At 34.6% G+C, this 19,793-nt stretch overlaps 1 protein-coding gene and 2 long non-coding RNA genes across 3 annotated transcripts in view; all 3 read left to right on the forward strand.

Annotated features, from left to right (window-relative positions):
* The window catches only part of ssh (Protein phosphatase Slingshot), a 170,805-nt gene that overhangs the window by 44,077 nt on the left and 106,935 nt on the right, over positions 1-19,793 (forward strand). Inside the window, exon 2 of the mRNA XM_088183691.1 lies at positions 1,387-1,442. Within this exon, the coding sequence (XP_088039817.1) occupies positions 1,387-1,442 (56 nt within the window). The remainder of the gene's footprint in view (positions 1-1,386; positions 1,443-19,793) is intronic.
* Positions 8,666-10,082, forward strand: LOC148236628 (uncharacterized). The gene is made up of 3 exons (XR_015809210.1): positions 8,666-8,764; positions 8,809-9,626; positions 9,705-10,082. It is a non-coding gene; the product is annotated as an uncharacterized LOC148236628 (long non-coding RNA).
* Positions 11,139-18,179, forward strand: LOC148236629 (uncharacterized). Its single transcript, XR_015809209.1, has 2 exons — positions 11,139-17,374; positions 17,497-18,179. It is a non-coding gene; the product is annotated as an uncharacterized LOC148236629 (long non-coding RNA).

Below are 19,793 nucleotides of genomic sequence, written 5' to 3' on the forward strand. Positions count from 1 at the left end.
ACAAGTCAGTTAGTAATTTTAGTCCTTTTTAGCAAGTCTTCTGCATCTGATTTTGTCGCCAGAGAAATTTGCAATAAATGTTAGTGCTTACCCTACACCTTATTAAAATTATCATTAGCGTCTAATGTTTGCTCACTTATATTAATAAAATTATAGTAATAATAAATATATTACATGAATTGTGGCAAGCAGTTGTATTTTTTTTATGTGTATCTCAGTATTTAGGCATTTCCTGTTTTGTATGTTTTTGGGAAATATCGTTCAATTGCTATCAAATCTGATTCCCAACAATAGTCAATCAACCGTTCAGTCATGCCCGTTGATTCAGGTGGATAATTAGGGCTGCGTTCACATCCTTCCGGATGCGACACGATAACTGCATCGCAGTCAGTCAGTCTGCAAGAATTGACTGACAAACGGCGTGTGGTAATCGACAATAATTCTCTCTCTGCCCACATACTTGTTCCGCGCCGCGAAACTCGAAATGCTTCAGTAGATTTCACAGTCCAAGTCCAATTTTCGCTTCTTCACGCCGATGAAATTCATCCTTGGCCCCGTATGTCGTTCAGGCACGCTTTTTAACACAAAGAAACTATGACCCAAGAACCGATAATATATAAACCAAGAAAATTATAAACATAATCATTTTCAATAATATCATACCATTGAAAGTAACGAGCAATTTCCGAAAATTTAAGAAAATTCGTTTAGGACGGGATAAACCTTAAAAACGAATTACTTTTAATCGTATTTGTTATGGTCTGCCCATCATTTCATATACCACGTCTTATGAACTCATTATATGTAAATCACATTTTTTTGAAGAGTCCGGCCGTCGAGGCCGTCGCGGAAGAGTTACTATACCCAAGGACGCTTTATAATACACAATATTTTATTATTATTTTTCAAAATTTGTATGAATGCGCATTAGTCGTCAGAGACCTCGTTTGTTTCCTATGCCCGCCAAAGCGTGAAGTGAGTATTTTAAAAGTTACCAACGTAAGAGCATCGTCTTCAATGTTGCGAAACTGTGACTCAATCGTCGCGGTTCAAATCTACCAGGAAGAAGCGCAACCGCCACTTAGCAGATGGACTCATGTTGTTATTATTGCCTGGCTCTCGAACTCCTCGACGGCGGCTAATTGAAATAATTGCGCTATGCCATGATTGTGTGGATGGCTAAGGGTGTTTCACGCGTAATTGCGAGCTCTTTGTCTTGTCGAAGCTTTGAGTGTCAGATTTAATTACACGATGTTTGCTTTAACACCATGATGATTTTTAACTTGAGACTAGTGATGTGTATGCGGAGCTTTTAACTAATAAACCATATCTGTATATAATCATTAAGTACCACACAACATAACTAATCGTATATTTTTATTGCAGGAATCTGGTTCAACAGCGTCCATCGACGAAGACGATTTTTCCAGAGTCGGCAAAAGGTAATTGAAGAGCCATAAACTCATAAAGTTATTTTAAACGCTTAATGGCCTGAATCTGAATTGCTCTGTTGGAGGATCGTATATTTTTATTATATACAATTATTATCAATGGCATTTTTATCTATCACATATGCGCGCAACATCCTTCGATTTGATTTTGAGCAAACATCACCTTCGCTTTGCTTATCGGTGTGTAAAAAAATGTTATTTTTATCGTTCGAACCTCGCTTTTGTACCCTCATAGTCAAATATTTTTTTAAATTCAATGCCGCTACCTCGCCTCTCCCTATTGGCGATAGCGACTGTACATTCATCATGTAATCGCGCAGGTCCAGTTGGAATTATCACATTAAAATTGTAGGTATATTTGTATTCATCGACGGTGTTTTTGCTATCCGACACACATTCGCTGATGGCGTATTTCGCATTGGATGTTCGAAAGCAGGCGTTGAACCCGACTCGTACGCGATCGTTCGAATCGACAGTGAGTCATTCGTGGCCCGCGAGAACGATGCGTCCCAAATCGTATGGCAAAATTATCGATTAGGCTGCCATTTTGTAGCTCTAAAAAATAAAATAGGATAATCAATCAGATCGAAAGATCGTTCATTTAAGACGGGCGGCTCGAAATCAAATTAAAATAACAATAACAATTGCGAAATGAGCGATTTCATAGTTGACGAAGATCCAAAATATCGCTATTAACCAAAACACGTCTAATTAAATCATTATATCAAATTTGGCCACAAAATTAAGGCTCACAAACGCGATTCCTCGCGCATGTTGACGTAGTTGCCGGTGACTCGCTGTTTATTTATCTTATATTTACCGAAGCTAAGCTTTTTTTCTAGCTTCGTCGATCCTCTGGAGAAGTTAGTGTGTAAATATAAATGATTATTTTTATTAATAATTATTAATGTCATTGAAAGGTATTTCCCGAAAAGGCTCATAAGTGGATTTTCGCAGTGTGTCACTCGTTCCACAAGGTTCGCTGGCGTCATCATCACAATATCATAGATCTGTGACACCTGGAGCCGCAGACGACCGCGTGACCCGGATGCTGGCCACCGCAACAGCACAAAGCCAAGAAAGCGTTTGCCCTCATTAGCATAAGCGTCTGTCGTCGTCGTTCGCTGGCGCATTGTTATTATTTCGGGAGAAGGCGTCGCTACACGGCCGAGAGGAGAAGCGCGAAAACAAAAGTGCCGGTTCACTTTCACCGACGCGAAAAGAAATACGACGACGTACATATGTACATACATAGCAATCTTAACCCCGCGGTGCCGTCGATCTGTGATTGATAGCGTCCTGCCACAGTGCAATCTAAATTGACAGAGCTTTCGGCTATAAATTTAATTTAAAAAAATATATAACGGTACGCTGATATCATCTAATTTGACTGGTGCATATATCATTGTGAAAGCATGCAAGGATTTATATCGAAAGGAAGAACCAATTAAAATTCGACTCGAAAGCGATATGATACTGATTCGTAGCTTTCTTTTGGTTCGGTCTGAACTCTCGCTCAGTATGAAATTTCTATGGCAGCGTTCTGGCTTATATACGATTGGGAAACGGGAGGAGATCAACGATCCTCCTCCCCTAGATTCTTCGAACAATATGGATTATAATGGGCGGAACTTACTGACTTTTTATGTTTTTATATTATTGTCTATTAACAAATAAAATTTCAGATTTAAGAAATATTAATATATATTATTATTAGTATTTATTATTATTTCTTAATAAGTTTTAGAGCTTTCATTATGTTAGGTTTGGATTTCTAAGTTATATTTTCTATAGTATAAACATAATTTAATGCTAAACTTTTAATATTTTAATGCACTAATCGTTTGTTTTAGAGCCTACTACAAATAAAATATTTTTTGTAACAAAGATATATTTATTTTACGTTCATTTTTATTATCGTAGTGGACAGACAATTCGTTTTATGAAGCAAAGTATTTATTTAAATTCACATATCTCAAATAATGATTTCAATTTATAATTGCTATTTGTGCTACGATTTGAAGTACGACGTTAAGTATACGTATACACGAAATCTGAAGGAGATATTTTAGGGTTTTTAATTCAATTAATTAATTATTCGCACGATTTTCAAGTATATGAATATTCGAATAATTGATCGAATATTCTTTGATACTACTACGTTAAATGAAATTTGAAAAAATCTTAATATGAAACAATTTGTATACTTGAGCAGCACAGGTAGTCGTTTTTTTCTCAATATACACTAGTTCCACTCCAAAATGTATGGTCCTTTATTTTGCAAGACAATATGATGCTCCTTCACAACAATAAAATTATTTTACGCCTTAAAAAACATTTGTGAATAAAATGTTATTCGGCCGTGACTACTATGACCGAAATTCACAAAATTCGTCCTTTGAACGTAACAACTTTTTACACCATCACTGATCAGTAATTAACACATTATGTTACGCCTATTTTATAAAATTCAAAAAGTTTAATAATTTTGAAAGTAATTAATGCTTAATTAAGATAATTATTATTATATAAACCAAAAATCAATTTCTAAATAAATAATATTTTACAGGTAGTTAATTATTATATTAATTAATATAGGTAGAAACCGAAAATATAAATTACGAATATTTCATCCATTAAATATTCAAATAGTTAAAAACTGCGAATAATTGTCATCTCTAACGCGGGTTGAACTCTGAATTCCAGACGTCATAGCTGGAGCAGTTTTGACGTTAAGAGGGAAGCGGCTGCTTTCTTGATTTTCTCCGCCTGTGGTTTTGAGCTCATACGAACTCTCAGGTGTCCAAGTTGTGCAGGTCCACTTAAAGTTCTTGATGTGATTTCGGAAGCGAGTTTTAAATTAAAGTTTTGTAGGTGCTTTGTATGTGTATTTTTATACACTTGTTATGGTGCCTTGGGAGATTTCGTGCTTGCTCTCTTTCTTTAAAAAAAAAAAATTTTGAAGATTGGGAGTGGATCCCTATCCGTTTTCTTGCTGGATTTTTTAAATTGAATAATTCCACTTTTGTGTGAAAATGTCACTTGATCAAAAATTACAGGACTTATCTAAAAATAACAGTAACAATAAGTTGACAATCATGCAGTGCAAACTTATGTTTATTTACGATTTTTAAGACCTGTTTTATTTAAACACGAGTAGAAACAATTTACATATTATTAATTACATAGTTAACTGCTTTGAACACTCACGATATTATTGAACCCTCATGAGCTTTGAAACCCTTTTAAGAGTTTATCTTTGACTGCAATTGACTCCCTTATCGTTGAGCCATTGTTTGCCTGTGTGTTGTTTAGGAATCGTTATTAAATTAATTGATTTTTTACTTTTACTTAATTACATTAATCATACCTTAAATTGAACAAAGCAAAATTTCACATCATCACTATTTTCTATGAAAATGAGTTAACACGAATCTATTTTAAGACTTTGCTAATGTTATTCATACACATATAAATAAGTAAAAAATCAACTGACTGGCATACAATGCAACAAACTTGTAGTATTAACTAGTTTTACAATAGGTAAATATTAAAATATATAAAAACTTATTTTACAGTATAATAATAGTATTTAAATTTTTTTGTACTGTGCAATGATAGAATATTTTTATTTAAACAATTATACGCAGATTAAAATTTTTTGCTCTTATTCAAAATTATTAAAATTTAAGATGGATAATTGCAACGAATTATGTTAGTTAATAAATCAGCGCTACATTTATTATACATAGGTAGTTATATTATACAACCCCGGCGCCTTGGGGTGAATTCAAAAAGGATATACCCATATAGGAAATTACCTCTGGGGCGGGATTTTAACATAAAATTACCTAACCCTTGTATTTTTAAAATCCACCCCTTGCATATATATTCTTTCGAGATCGATAACTAGAACGGGATGAGTTGAGTGAATAAAAATCGTTTTCCTTGTTATCCTTGAGCATATCGATGATCTCATCTCTGTATCCGTTTTATTGCTTATTGTGAGCACGACTGACTTTCTAGAAGCGAAATCATCATCAGCGTCCTTGTGATACATACAATGTTTCAATTAAAGTAAATCAGAAAGCGTTTTTATGTTTGCGCGTTTGTTCTTGAGCTATAGATCTTGATAATTAATCAAGGGTAGGTTCGATTTGAATTCTGGCGGCGTAGAAGCCGCGTACGAAATTCGATCCAGTCGAGGGAGAAACGTGAGATCTAAAATTTTCGAGGTACTCGTAGACCGTAGTTTTCACGCATCTTGTGTTCGATGAACCGAACTATCTGGTCACGCTTGGTCTTCTTCGAAATCTCTCCTTCGTGACCAGAGTGTCACTGCTTCGTGCGTGTCTTCTTTGCTACCGGTTTTGCTTTTGCCATTCATGATCCGTCTGTCGAATGCTAAATTTTCAACTGTGTTCTGCACACGTGTATTCACTGTGAAAGTGAGTATTTGTATCGTTACACTCGTTACGAATGTTTTTTTTTTGCTTCTTTGTCTTTTGAACATTAAGGCTAATTGCTTACGCACAATCTTATGATCGTTAGCCTTCTTATGTCAATTCGATTCGTGTGATTTTAACTTTGCGTTAGATTTTTTGCTCATATTTTAGGCACATAAGTTATTATATAAATTGCGACGGTTATATGGATTGTCATTTTCTGGTTTACATCAAGGACTCCCGCTGTTATTTTTTTGCGAAGGGGAATTTGCATTATTATGCGTGTGTGTGGTATGGTATGAAAATTGCTGAAATTAAATAAATTAATATAATAACGTACCAATAATTGTTTCCGCGTCTTGCGGTACTAATCAGATTTATTATGTGTGTATGTGCTATCTCGTTTGGAATTATATTAACATGATGCATAATTAAGTATTGCGTCAAGAGTGTATGAAATCGGATTCATGTGTCGTCGCTTTTCAACGTATATGCTATGTATGTATTTTTGATATTCCGCGATTGCGTTGAGATTTAAATCTTGGATTTGTGTAATATTTTTCTCTTGGAAATCCTAAATGTGTTATATTAAAATATGGTATATACCTAGTGTTTCTTATCGAGAATTTCTCAAGAAAAATGTTAAATTAAGAATTGATTAATTTCTCCAGATATTTGCTAATTTCTCGAGAATTTTCGTAGTCTTTTATTTTGTTAAAAAAATATTAGTATCAATATTTTATATGTTTTACAATCGCTGCATAAAAAAGGATGGGTCCGTACCAGATTTTAAGAAATATGTATGCTTTCTTGAAAGCTTTTAATAGAGCTCGGAAGTATTTGCATGACATAAAAAATGTTTATAACTATTTAGAGAAATTAAATTATAAAAAAGTGTTTTTTTAACTATTTAACATTTCTAAAGAGATCTGCCATTTGGTGTCGGATAATGCCATACTGTGTACTATTCTCGATCTCTTTCTCCATCAGATTATTTCTACGATCTCGATGAGTCACTTAACACGTGAGAGAGCGAAAGGGGAAGAATCTCACCGCTCGCACTCGAAAGAACAGCTCCGACTTCGGTCCCTTTGACTTCAGTCCTTTTGCCGACAATGTTCGAAAGCGCTCGAAGCTGGCCAAGTCGACTGAATTACCCCCACTTTACCTCCCGTTCTCGGTAACCTCGGACAACTTCCGAGAAATTTTAGAGCGGGCAGAAACGAACTCGACGGAAGTACCCCGAAGTAACCCACTATATTCTCCGTACTTGGCCAACCTTGGCCAACTTTCAGAGTGTAGTGCAGGCATCCGTTCTTGTATCTCAGCGCCTTTATTTTACGATTCACTGAGTTCTAGTAGTATGTCGTTAAGCATTTCTTCAGACTACTGAAGAGCGCTGTTGACAATTCAACTATTATCGAGGTTCTCTAATTTTGGTATTAACGTATTGATCTACTTAATGTCAGCTACATTTAATTTTAATATTATTTTTTAACCAATAACATATCTCTCTTGATTTACACGGTGGTTTTGCGGAACCTAGCTAACGGATGGGTGTATTTGTATTATACATTTGAGTAGTATCGGCAAACGTTTAGTTAAGGTTACCCTTTTCGGTTAGGTATAATAGGATATATTAGCTTTCAAATTCGTATATTTTTTTTTTGATAAATACAATCTTATTATTATAGAAGATTTATTGCAATTAAAAAAATGTGAAAACCACCATTATAATTACCGTTCGATATTAACTCGCATCTAAAACGCGAAAGTGAGAAATCGCAGAACTTCCCATCATCGACGACCTTACACTTATCATCATCCGGCGAAAGGCAATTTGTTGACCGCAACACACATTTGCGTCGCGATAAATTAAAGATTTCATTTTCGACACGCATACATTATCAGGTTTTTAATTATTTCTCTGCGTTAATTAAATAAATTAAACACGAGTAGTTTACCGTTTGAATCGAACCGTTTCGATACCATTGTTTTCAAAAAAAATAATTAGCTATGCCATTCGTCAAACGCGCTCGTTACGCGTAGCATGTGCATTCATTAACCACTTTCTTTCCTGCGTCGAATACAAAACGCGCTTTGTCCGTGCATTGTTTGCTCTCATGCAAATTCGGACGTTGCACATACATATTTATCGCCATGGTTATTGTTTATTCTGATGCGCGCGCGACACAATCGTGTGCGTTTTCGCACATGGATGATCTTTTTATCGGGCGATCTCTGCAGAAATGTGCAATGGGAGAAGCGCCTCGGAAGCGATTATTCAATTATCGCTGGACCATTGTTCTCGTCGATTATCGCACGACTTGTTTTGTGCATAAATTCTGGACGTAACAGCGGGAGGCCGTGGGAAGATTTGACTTTCGGCCTCAGAAATTGCCATATCGAAACAGATATCACATCCGTATGTACGTTCCTATATTTATTTAATCTTTTCTAACCTTCTGTCATAATATTTTTGGGCTCTCTAGGAATATTCCAAAGACTTAAATAAAATTATAATCAATTTCTTTATTTTTTGATTGGGTTCATCAGTGAAAACGAATGGCCTTCTATTCATTTATTCATAATGAACATCACTTTTTCGTGCTTTTAATTCATGATACCATTTTGACTGTTCATTGGCGATTGGCGTTAAAACGCCACCTCAATCGAACCCTATCAGACACTAGTGTTGTCAATGGAGTAAAAATCACCAAATATTAGACTCGTATATTTACCTTCGAATATCAATTTCTACAACCAGGACAAATCAATGAGACCATTTTTTGAAAAAAAAAAACGTGTTGTGAAATGTACGCGCTGCATTAGATTTCAGCAAAATCACATTGGAATACATTTTCACCGGTAGATATATATTTTTACCAGTAAACATATAATTTATCTGACAGGTGCTAGTAAAATTATTAATATATACATTTACATACGTATCATAATTTATTTACAAGCGATGTATAAATGGTTGTATTTTACAGTGAAGTTATATTTTCACTAATGAATTCCAAATACATTTTCACCAGTAAATATATATTTCTACTAGCGAAAATATAATTTAACTGATAGGCGCTAGTGAAATTATATGCTGTTCTAAAATGTCTCCGAAACTCTATTTGACAGCTGCGAAATATAAATTTGCTGTTTAAACACAAACCTAACCTACATAAATTAACCAAATCCAACTTGATTTAATGAAAGTTCTAAAACCAATTACAATTTTAGAACTCTTAGAAACCAAGCCAACTCATCTTTTAGGGAAAAATATGCTGAAAGAGAAGTACAAATAGACTCACATCTCGCATATTGCTCCATAGTTTGTCTACACATGGATAATACACTATTTTAAACATATTACTATCTTTACCGATATTATTACGGACTTCTTATATAATAGTATTGGTCAAAGTATATTCAAACCAAATTTTGGTCAATAGGAAGGTGCAAAACAATTTTCACTTCTCAGAAGTAAAAATTCACGTCAAAAGCAATAAAATCGTGTACTATTTTATTGCTTTTGACGTGGATTTTTGACTTATAAGAAGGTATAATTGTTTTTTTCTCCTATTGGTCAAAATTCAGTTTAGATGTGCCTCATTCGGTTCTCACTTATTATAAATCGAAATATTAATATGAACGCTAGATAATAGAGCATTTCCACTGTGACAGTGACGGCGCGATTTTATTGCTTTTGACGTGGATTCTAAACAAGAACGCCCCTTCGAATTTGGCCAGGAAAATGCATGTCATTTAATGAAATGCTATGAATCTGAATGAAATGGAAATATTAAAGAAAAAACGACCAATGAATGGCCAACTTTTGCCCCCTCTTGAAAAAAGCTGAAATGATTTGTATGTATTGACGTGTGTTCCACCATTTTTAAAGCAAATATCGTTTTTTAATTGTATGACTAGCTATCTGGCCAATCATTTTGAGTTCGACCTTGTTCCTTAAGATCAGCTTGATATGACAGAATCATCAACATGCACCAATATTTCCATATTTTCAGTCGTCGTTACTGTTATTGTTTTGGATTTTTTAATGGGACTGGCGGTTGCGAAATTACTGGAATTTTCTTTCATTTTTAAACTTGGGGTTAAAATTTTACACTTAAAAATAAGGAAAATGAAAATAATGAAGTCATATTTACGTAAAAATAAAGAAATAAAATGTTCCGCAGATTGTCAATCGCTACGCACGTGTATTAAGTAACAATTGCGTTTGAGACTAAAAATACCGTAAAAAAGGTGGTGGAACGCCGTTCCACCACGTTACATAATAAAAGTCAATATCCTTAATTCAAATGCTTGTTCATTTCTTATTTAGTATTTGTATTCTCACAGTTTAGAATAGCTAGTAGACAGTGTTGATTATGTTATTTATTATAGAGGGATCTTGCGTTCGTTCCGTGTCAATTAAAGGGTTAAAATTTGTGTACAATTGTGTTTATCGCCGTCCGACTCGTTTTTTGTCGTTGTTGCTTAAGAGGCTGTGAGAAAGTACGCTTTGTATATCCACAATATGTGCACGTGGTTTTTGAACGGCTTTAATAGCCGTTAATGTTAATATCGACGCGTTTGTTCTTTTTGCCCGTACAAAAAAAAAGTAAACGCGAACTGGTGACCCACAATCTGGTCGTTAACGCTTGGTGTTCCTGTTTGTTGTGTCAGTTTATTGTGGAGTAAAAAATATATTATACGAGTCCGCTCTGTTGAGAGAAAACCAATTAATTGAACATCGAGATTTAATAATTAAAAATGATACACCAGAGATTAAACATGTAGTTGTTCAATTTTTAACCCTTGATATGGCGATTTTATGTTATCAAAAATATTCTTTGTTCATGATTGTAATTGAGAAGACTAAATGCTGAAAACACTTACTTAATGTATTAATTAAATAATAATGTAACTTAAAGAGCTCGAGAGACTTGACTATATGAAATAATTAAATTTAACATTAATGTATGATTAACCCTTTGCACTCCAAACGCTTAATCAAAAGTGTTTTTGCACGATTTTTTTTAAATTTATGAGGATTTGAATGAATCATGAATATTTTTTTTATATTTGTTTTGATTTTATACAAGTTTTTCGCGATGCTCTAAAACCGTAACACAGAGAATACAATGAGATAAAAGGTAGATAACTAAAAAATAAATATTTACATCTGTGATAAAAATAAACATTAATTTTTATACATTTAATAACGTATTCCTTAATATACATATGTGTATATTGATAATTTATAATCGGAATTTTGTGCGCAATTTTCGTTTGCGCAATAATCACCCAACTGAAATCTCTAATATATGGTGAGGTTAATGGTAAAGTAAAGTCAGTTCGATAAAGAACTAATTTATAATTATTTTAAAGCTTCGTTTAAAATATGTATATAATAGTCATCCCATACGGACCTTAGTGTTTTTAAATTTCTATCGTGTCTGGGAGATCCGAATTAGTGATTATTATATAATTATAATTCCGATCGATCATCACATATTAGGTTTACCTAGTTTTTCCTAATTTCACGGATGAATATCGTGAAGATTAATTAAAATCGAGCTAGGTCGTACATATCTGGTATTGAAAATTTTCTAATAATTAGCTAATACAGTTCATCGTGAATATCTTACATGTGTATAAATTTTGTTTTAAATATCACTATATTAAAATTCATTTTTGATAGTTTGAGACATTTTGCGGGACAATAAATGTAATAAATATCACTGTAATTACGGTAAAAATATACAAAATATTCACGTCTGTATACATCGCGATACAGACTATTGTATAAACACCAGCAATTCTTGCAAGACCATATTTTTAAAACCCAGATAGTGAATGAATGGATTTTAGGTCGTATAGTGAAAAATGTTTCAAATAAAAATATATCAAAACAGCTTGAAATCTAACTCGATATATGAGTTCAAAGTGCCTCGATCGTGTCCACTGTTTACTTCAATATTCATTATATAGGAATAAATATGATCAGAAATTTATATTGTTATATTTATTAGAGTATTGAAATAATAGCATAACCATAATGTTACTGTTGAAAACATGAGATAAATAACCAACATTTAAAACCATTTAGACGTTTAATAACGTTACTTTGACATTTAATTTAATTTTGTACCGAAAATGTTACACATCTGAACCGTAATTGGGTCGACGGAATTACATAGCATTAAATAAGAGCTTACGCATTTTCACGCTCGCGATCAAAAGCTCCTTATCGCTTATTATACAAATTTTCAACTGCCATTCACGTGGCCATACAACCGAACGAAACGTTCGATTACCCTCGTTATTACGCACGATGACGTATGTTAAATTTTCATTCATAACGGTTCCTCTCAAAATAGATACATAATCGCGCCGCTTTATTTTAAATAATCGATCCAAAAATGGCCACCGTGGGCGGACACCTCTTCTTCACCATTGTGTCGACGCAAATTACACTCGAATGTGTGCCATCGGCCGTGGATAATCGAAAAAAGGACTTCGGCAAGACTGGAATTGTCAGTCGGGTGTCTTAAATGGACATGTGCGTATGTACATATGTTTGTACACGAAATGCATGATGGAACAGACACGAAAAGCGCGAGTACAGTTAAGTGGGCCACATTGCGTTCGCGTTCTACTCTTATGCGCTTTTTACGAAATGTTTTGGACGAGTTTTTTGCGTTCAACGATTTATATCTTGTAGCGAGTTATATAAGATGATGTACGCGCGTGCAAGCGATTCTGTAACGTAGGGATTGAAGGTATAAAGAACGATCGTAGATTGTGAGTTCTTTATTGTATAGTAAAATTTATTTAAATATTGTGCTTAAAACGCAAAAGGAAAATCGCAAGCATACATAAGAAATTTTGCCAGTAATGGAATGTACATTTTTATGTATGATATAATTTAAAATAAAGAAGCAGTGCTTGACCCAATAACAACCTATTTTTGTACGACTAAATATCATATATCAAATCTTGGAGATTCGGTTTAAGTTGGACCGGATTGGACAGTTTTTTCTCAGGCTTCTAATGCTTGCTTCTCTCTAGAAGTTGTCCGAACCGAAGTTCAACTGAAGTCGGCCGAGGTCGCCGACTTCAGTTGAACCACACTGCCACAAATTTCATATGCCGTCCGGACGGTGGGCGTGAATGACGTCCGCACGGCGGCTGCTGTCACGTACTGCTGGCATATTTGCGCGCGATCGAAAAATGTGCAAAATAATCGCAATTTTTAAATTGTCATTTTATTAAAATTACGCTACTGATAATTATAGAAGTTTGTGTGGGCACTCACCAATACAGCATCAGTGAAAACTTTTCGGTCGTAAATATTCATTTTACGCAAAATCTTTGTCGGCTTTTGCAAAATGCCATAAGGCATAAAAATGATACTTCAGAATACGAACACCACATCTGTGACTATCCTAGAATTTGTCGCCATCGATTCTAAATAAGAATTTGTTATGGTATGACATTTATATAAACCGATCTAAGAAAATACATAAGAATATTGGAAAAGATTTTTTTTGACAAAACCAAGTATCACTGATTATTTTTTAATTATTTAATTTTATATGAAAAAAATATAATAACGATATCTGTTAGAAGAATATACTATCAAAAATATAATTAATCCCTTTTGGAGCCCTAAAATATTCAAAGATGTCAGTAAGAGTCTGTTGAAGTCCCCGATAAGCATGTGGTATTATAACTTGACCACGTGACCAAGATGCGTGTTGACCATATGACGCCTACGCGCATACTGAAATTGAACCGAGTTACTCGTTCTATCTCGTTTTGCGAAAAACCATAACTTCCGAGAGATTTTAGAGCGGGCAGAACCGAACTCGACCGAAGTAACCCACTATATTCTCCGTCCTTGGCCAACCTTGGCCAGTTTCCAGAGAGTGTAGTGCAGGCATAAGGGTCGTCTCAGTTGATTCAGCTTAGCTCAGCTTGGTGCGAGTTTGATTGAACTCTCTTTATTCCAAGTTAAAAAAGTAGCAGTCTTATGGCCAAGTTCCAGGTGGGAATTCTCAACCGAAGTCCTGATGGAAGTACAGTAGGGTTCTGTTTTATATACGCTTCAGGAGTGGATGGAAGTCTAACGCCCCTTCCATTTTTCGATCCAGTACTGGTGATTCGGGGCAGAGACAGACTCTTTGTTTTTGCCTAATACATATAATATTAGTAACAATAAATTTTAAATATGCCAATTTGGCAACGAAGCGCCGAACGCTCGTTACCGAGCGTTCCTACTGCAACGGCGCCGACACGATTTTATTGCCTAAGAGAATATAGATTGACCAATACTCTCATATCAAAAGTCGTATTAATATCGGTAAGGATAGCCATCATAATTTTAAAACATCTTGTAAGCTCGTAAACCAAGATCTTTTTGCAAAATCTTCCATGAAGTGGATGAACACAGCTCCAGTTACTGTGCATAATGGTGAATCGACTCATTCGGGTCCTCCTCAATACTACGCTCCACAGGAGAAACAACTTTTTCGGTGCGCACTGTACGACCTCTCTGCGGATGCGTATTATCAATTAGAATATGCGTAGTGCGAAAACGATCCATGGTTATTCGAATTACTTGCTCGGATGGACGTAAAATGGACGTAGTGCACGGTAAATTTCACGAACTGAATCACGATTTTCGAAATAAATTTTTGTTGTTCTGGCTTAAGCCTATTCATGGTAGAATGGCAAACCAAACTGAGCACAAATCAGCTGTCAGCTGTCAAATTGGCTGTCGCTGAAAAAAGTGTTGCTAATTCGAAAAATACATTTAGTTACTAGTACCATTTATTTATATGAAGTTAAATCTAATCATATAATAAGTTTTCCTGTTTTTGTACAACACGCTATCATCTTATAATTTCGCTATTAGTTACATCGCATTATAGACGCAAGGTTAGTGTCGCCTGTTATCACCCTTCAATTTTAAAATACAGGGTAGTTAATAACCATCCCTATCGTGTCAATTATTGGCACGTCAATTGTCGTGTCGAGTCCGAGTTGACATTGAGGTTTTATATTTTTTTTGCTCAACGTTTATTCGACGCCGTTTCGAGTGTTTGACTTCGAGTCGGGGCCCCAAGGGTTGTTTTTCTTTGTTCAATAACGAACACAAGAGACGAGCTAATGGGCGGATGGCGTGACTTTTGAGCCCCGAAGACCCGCGAAGGTTCGATTTTCGATTTGCGTCACACCGCTGTACTAATTTTACGAGTCATGACGCCCGAGCGTGTTGCCCGAGTTGATCCTCTTTCGACACGATCGGATTGTAAAAGGATTTGATGTTTGCTACGACGACGACGGTCGTGATACTCGTGACACGGTGAAGAGGCGAAAATGTATATTTGCACACAGATGGAATTACCGATGTAATGAGCTTTTCATAGTGTGACATCTAACCTTTTATTAATGCTGTGTTGCTCATTCCGTCATATCAATTGTCGTTTCTAAACTTAATATTTGTGTTTCATTAAATTGCCAAAATAATCGAATTGATTCCAGATAATTTATAAATATCTCAGATGAGTTTTTTTTGTACCACTTTTATATACAGAAATCTACATAATTCCTGCGGTCTTTTCTCTGTCGGATTTTTTTGCAATTGCTACAACATTTATTTCTGAATTTTTATTTATTAAAATAGTTAATTCATAATTGTCTTGAATTCTAAATGAAATTATATTCACTTTTTTATCGTGTTTCACGTCACGACCTTCCCATACATACATGGCGAAAATTTTATTTCAAATTACAGTATGGACCCACCATTTATTGTAAATACACCGAATCTCACCTAGAACAATGACAGACATAAAAACAAGTAACGTCAAAATTAAAGCAAGAAATCCAAGCTTAATCACACGTCTCATTTTTCCCACGGAGGGCAAGAGACACGCGCTTTGCATTGTTTGCAAATTATACTGCGACAAATATGCACGTACGACAATCGACGTCGGTCATTACTTTTGACACGATAGCTATCTCTCGCTATTGAATTTCGCAAACGTCTCGATTGTCCGCTAGAGAACGTCATAATCATAAGATAGCACACACAAAATAACGTAGTAAGTAATAAAGAACAATATAATGTAACGTGAGCGACTTTCACTTTCGACCGTCCTATATATATAATAATAATAACGTTAAATAATTTCAGCAGATAATGACATTAATGACGTCTCGATTATACCGTTGTATGTTTTTATCGGTTCAACTCGACGAGAATTCTAAACCTGTCCAATAAAATTTTATAAAGGCGCCGTTACATTCGTCCGGGGAGGCTGATAAAAACGCCTCAACGAATAATGTTTAGTCTTTTAATTGTTGATGGTTTAATTTAATTTAAAACTTGAACCATCTTTTTAACTTGGGACTGATTACAACGGAGCATAACACATTGCTTTTATTGCTGTTAACACATTTTAGTAATCAAACCAATAAAATTAGCGTTTTATGGTCTGTGATGATAGTGTTACGTGGCGTGTTGTAATTAGTGATTATAATTTCCGGTTATTTTGCGATTCAATATGTATAAAATTACTACAACGCAAGTGTGTATTGTACATTAGAATGATTTGTGGTAGTGTTTTGGTGCTAATATTTAAAAAAATCTTGAGAAAATTAAATAATTTCTTGTACACTTGTGCCTATATAGTTATTTTGCTCTTATTTGCATATATTATTCGTATTCGTTGTAATTATTTTAAGGCCTGCTGTCGTAACACAGCCCCAGAGGATTTTGCGCTTTTTGCACGTTGATTTTTTTTCTTGCTACTGTTTTTGAGTTAAGTAGTGCATGATGCGATTTCAGACAGACGAGGATAACGGCCCGAGAGCATCCGTCAAATCTCGCATTATATGTAACCGGCATTTTGCACATTTAGTATGCTAATTCTTATTAAAGTTAGACATAGTTTTTTACTCACGGTCGTTATGAAACGTTTTCACGTTGTTGAGCACAATCATTGCCCTAATGTGAAGATTATCTGTAGGCGTGTAATTTAAATATGGTGGAATATAACGGCCCTAGAATTGAACCTTGTAGAAATCCGGAATTAAGTTATTTTTATTTGAAATAATCTGTTAATTATACTTGTTTATTTTATAGATAAAAGTGTGCGAAACCTGGCGTTGCACGCGTCAATTTTTGTAATTATTTTTAAAACAAATCTTTCAAGGGCCGTTTTGGTCGATTATGCGTAGCTCCGTTCGGTACGAGTCATGCTGAATTATTCCAAGTCGGGAGCGACAAGGTTATTCTAAATAAATCACAATGCCGAAGTGATTGGGAAGATGTTGAAAGTCCAAAGTTCTTTCCAGTTTTTGGGGAGGAACCAAACTCTATGTTTTTGTGTAATACTCGGCATATCAAACTCTTTGGCGTGTGTATCATTTGATCTTATGTAATGTTCTATTTACTACCCTTTCGTCAGAGAAATCTGGCATCGACCCTTGTTTTTGTTAAAGTAATGTCCACGTCTTTTAAGTGCAATTTATCAAAAATATTAATAGACGTCTTGAGAATTACTGTAATAATAATTTATAATCAGTAAGATGTCCCTGATTTACAAATTTTGATATCTGTCTAATGTATCACTACTTACTTATTAGTTGTTGATTGTGTTATTTAGCTAATATAGCTAATTGTTTATACACTAAACAAATTTAAACAAAAGATAATATAAAAAAATACTTATATATTATAATTTATTTCTTAATGCACGAACGTGTTTATTTATTCCATTGAAGAAACCCGCTTCATTTTTATTTTTGCGGATTGTCCTAGGAATATTATTATATAAATTCACATCTTCGTACTAATTCCCCTAGCCGTACTCGTTTTCTTCTAATATTATATTCGTTTTCGTACTCGTTAATGACGGAATAGTGTAGTCCGTAACGTCTCAGACTAGTAACTCTGAGGTTGCGGGTTCGAGCCCCGGCAGCGGCACTCGAATTTTTATTTATAAAAATGCTCTATTATAAAAAAAACCGGCCCCAGCTGCAGTGACATCTAATGGCTATAAATTATATTATACACAATAATTTATAATTATTAATATAGATGTCACCGATTCCCAGATTTTCAGTCTGGTGGTTAATACTTATTTGTAGGTAGGTATTCATTATAACTGATTGATTGACTCAGTTGGTACAGATTTATCCCGTTGTAACGCATTGGGCATACGCCTGTCAGGTTACAACAGATGATTTAATAAAAAATAAAATAAAATAACGCATTGGGCTAATACATATGTTGCAACGGTAAAAATACAAAAAAATATAATATCTTAATAATAATTTACGTATCTGTGGACTATAATGGAAAAACAGATAATAATATTTTATTTTTAAGTAATGATTTTAAAAAGTCTTTATACATTTAAAAATATTAGGGGGTATCTAAAAAAAAGGATGTTCTTATACTTTGACTGTCAGTTGCGACTTATTTGTAGTTCGAGTCGCATGTTTTTTTTTATAGTGCTTGGATTAACATCTGGAGAGTACGTTACGAACATAACAACATCAAAATTTTTAATGGAAGATTTCGTTCCGAGTAAGGTGTTTTTGCGCACTTGTATGCTGTATGAATTTCACAAAAAAAATTCGACAACAACAGTAACCAAAAACAATTTGTACAATAGCCAATACAGAGATGTCGATTCAGGAGTTAACAGATAAGACATGATATTTATGGTCTAGCTGCTAGACTCTAGCATTCAATGAAGTTTAAAAAATAGTGGGAAGGCGTGTGGGCTCCACGTGCACTAAGCGACGAGAACAAGGCGACGCGCCTGCCTCATACTGCGAGAAAAAATTAATGCTCTCGGATGGAAAACTGTTACTCATAGTCCATATTCTCCCGATGTAGCACGATCAGATTACTATTTATTTAGGTCTTTACAAAATAATTAAGATGGTAAAAAAATAATAGTGTTTCTGAATATTTTGACTTACAGCTAAGTCAGTTTTTACAAATGTGGGTTTAAAAACTAGTTGAATCGATGGAAGATGGTTGTATCTGTCGATGGCGATTATTTTGTAAAGTAAATTTGTTATTGGAAAAATACTTTTCATTTAAATAAACGTACGTTTTCTTGGGTACCCCTAATACTATGCTTAATCTTAATAAAAATTACATGAATAAGCTTCGCATTTATAAGAGGAAAGATTTATGTAGTAATCCATATTATCAATGTATGATTTTTTATGTTGTGATTATCAATGTTTATGTTATTTATAATATGCGATAATGATACACGCTATGCGTGTCACATACTGAGTTTTTTTTGCATCCATCTCAGAAGCGTACGCTCTGAATTCGTATTCACGGCCTAGGGTCAGTCATTAGCATAATAACCGCAAGACACATTCGAAACGCCCTGTGTTTTCGCACACACGAGCGACAATTTTCACGGTAATAATACCTCCGACGAGATGTTAATACTCGGATTGAATGACAGGTCTGCTATTCGCACTGAGACCGTTATACTGCAACGCACTTATCCCGGATCTGTTCTGTTACTCGCACACTTACGTCCTTTGTCTCGATTTTCATTCAAATTCATAAAGCACTGTGTGTATGATATGTAATTCGCATTGCGGAAGAAGATTCGCATCCCGAGGCCGTATCACTGTGTATCGGCTTACGCGTTATTCAAGAGGCGAAACTGCAACTCGATATCATATACAGAGTGTCAGTTTTTCTTCAATTTTCATTGGAGGATATCCTGGTATTCGATTGATGTCGGTAATCCATCAAACAGTAAAAAAACAAACGAGTGACTCGCATAGAAAGACGTTACTTTAACGTTTTATAAATCGTATTTTATCATGCGAAATGATC

This window comes from Plectrocnemia conspersa, unplaced genomic scaffold, assembly GCF_051122295.1.
Source record: "Plectrocnemia conspersa isolate PC_06_02 unplaced genomic scaffold, ASM5112229v1 ptg000003l, whole genome shotgun sequence".
NCBI lineage: Eukaryota > Metazoa > Arthropoda > Insecta > Trichoptera > Polycentropodidae > Plectrocnemia > Plectrocnemia conspersa.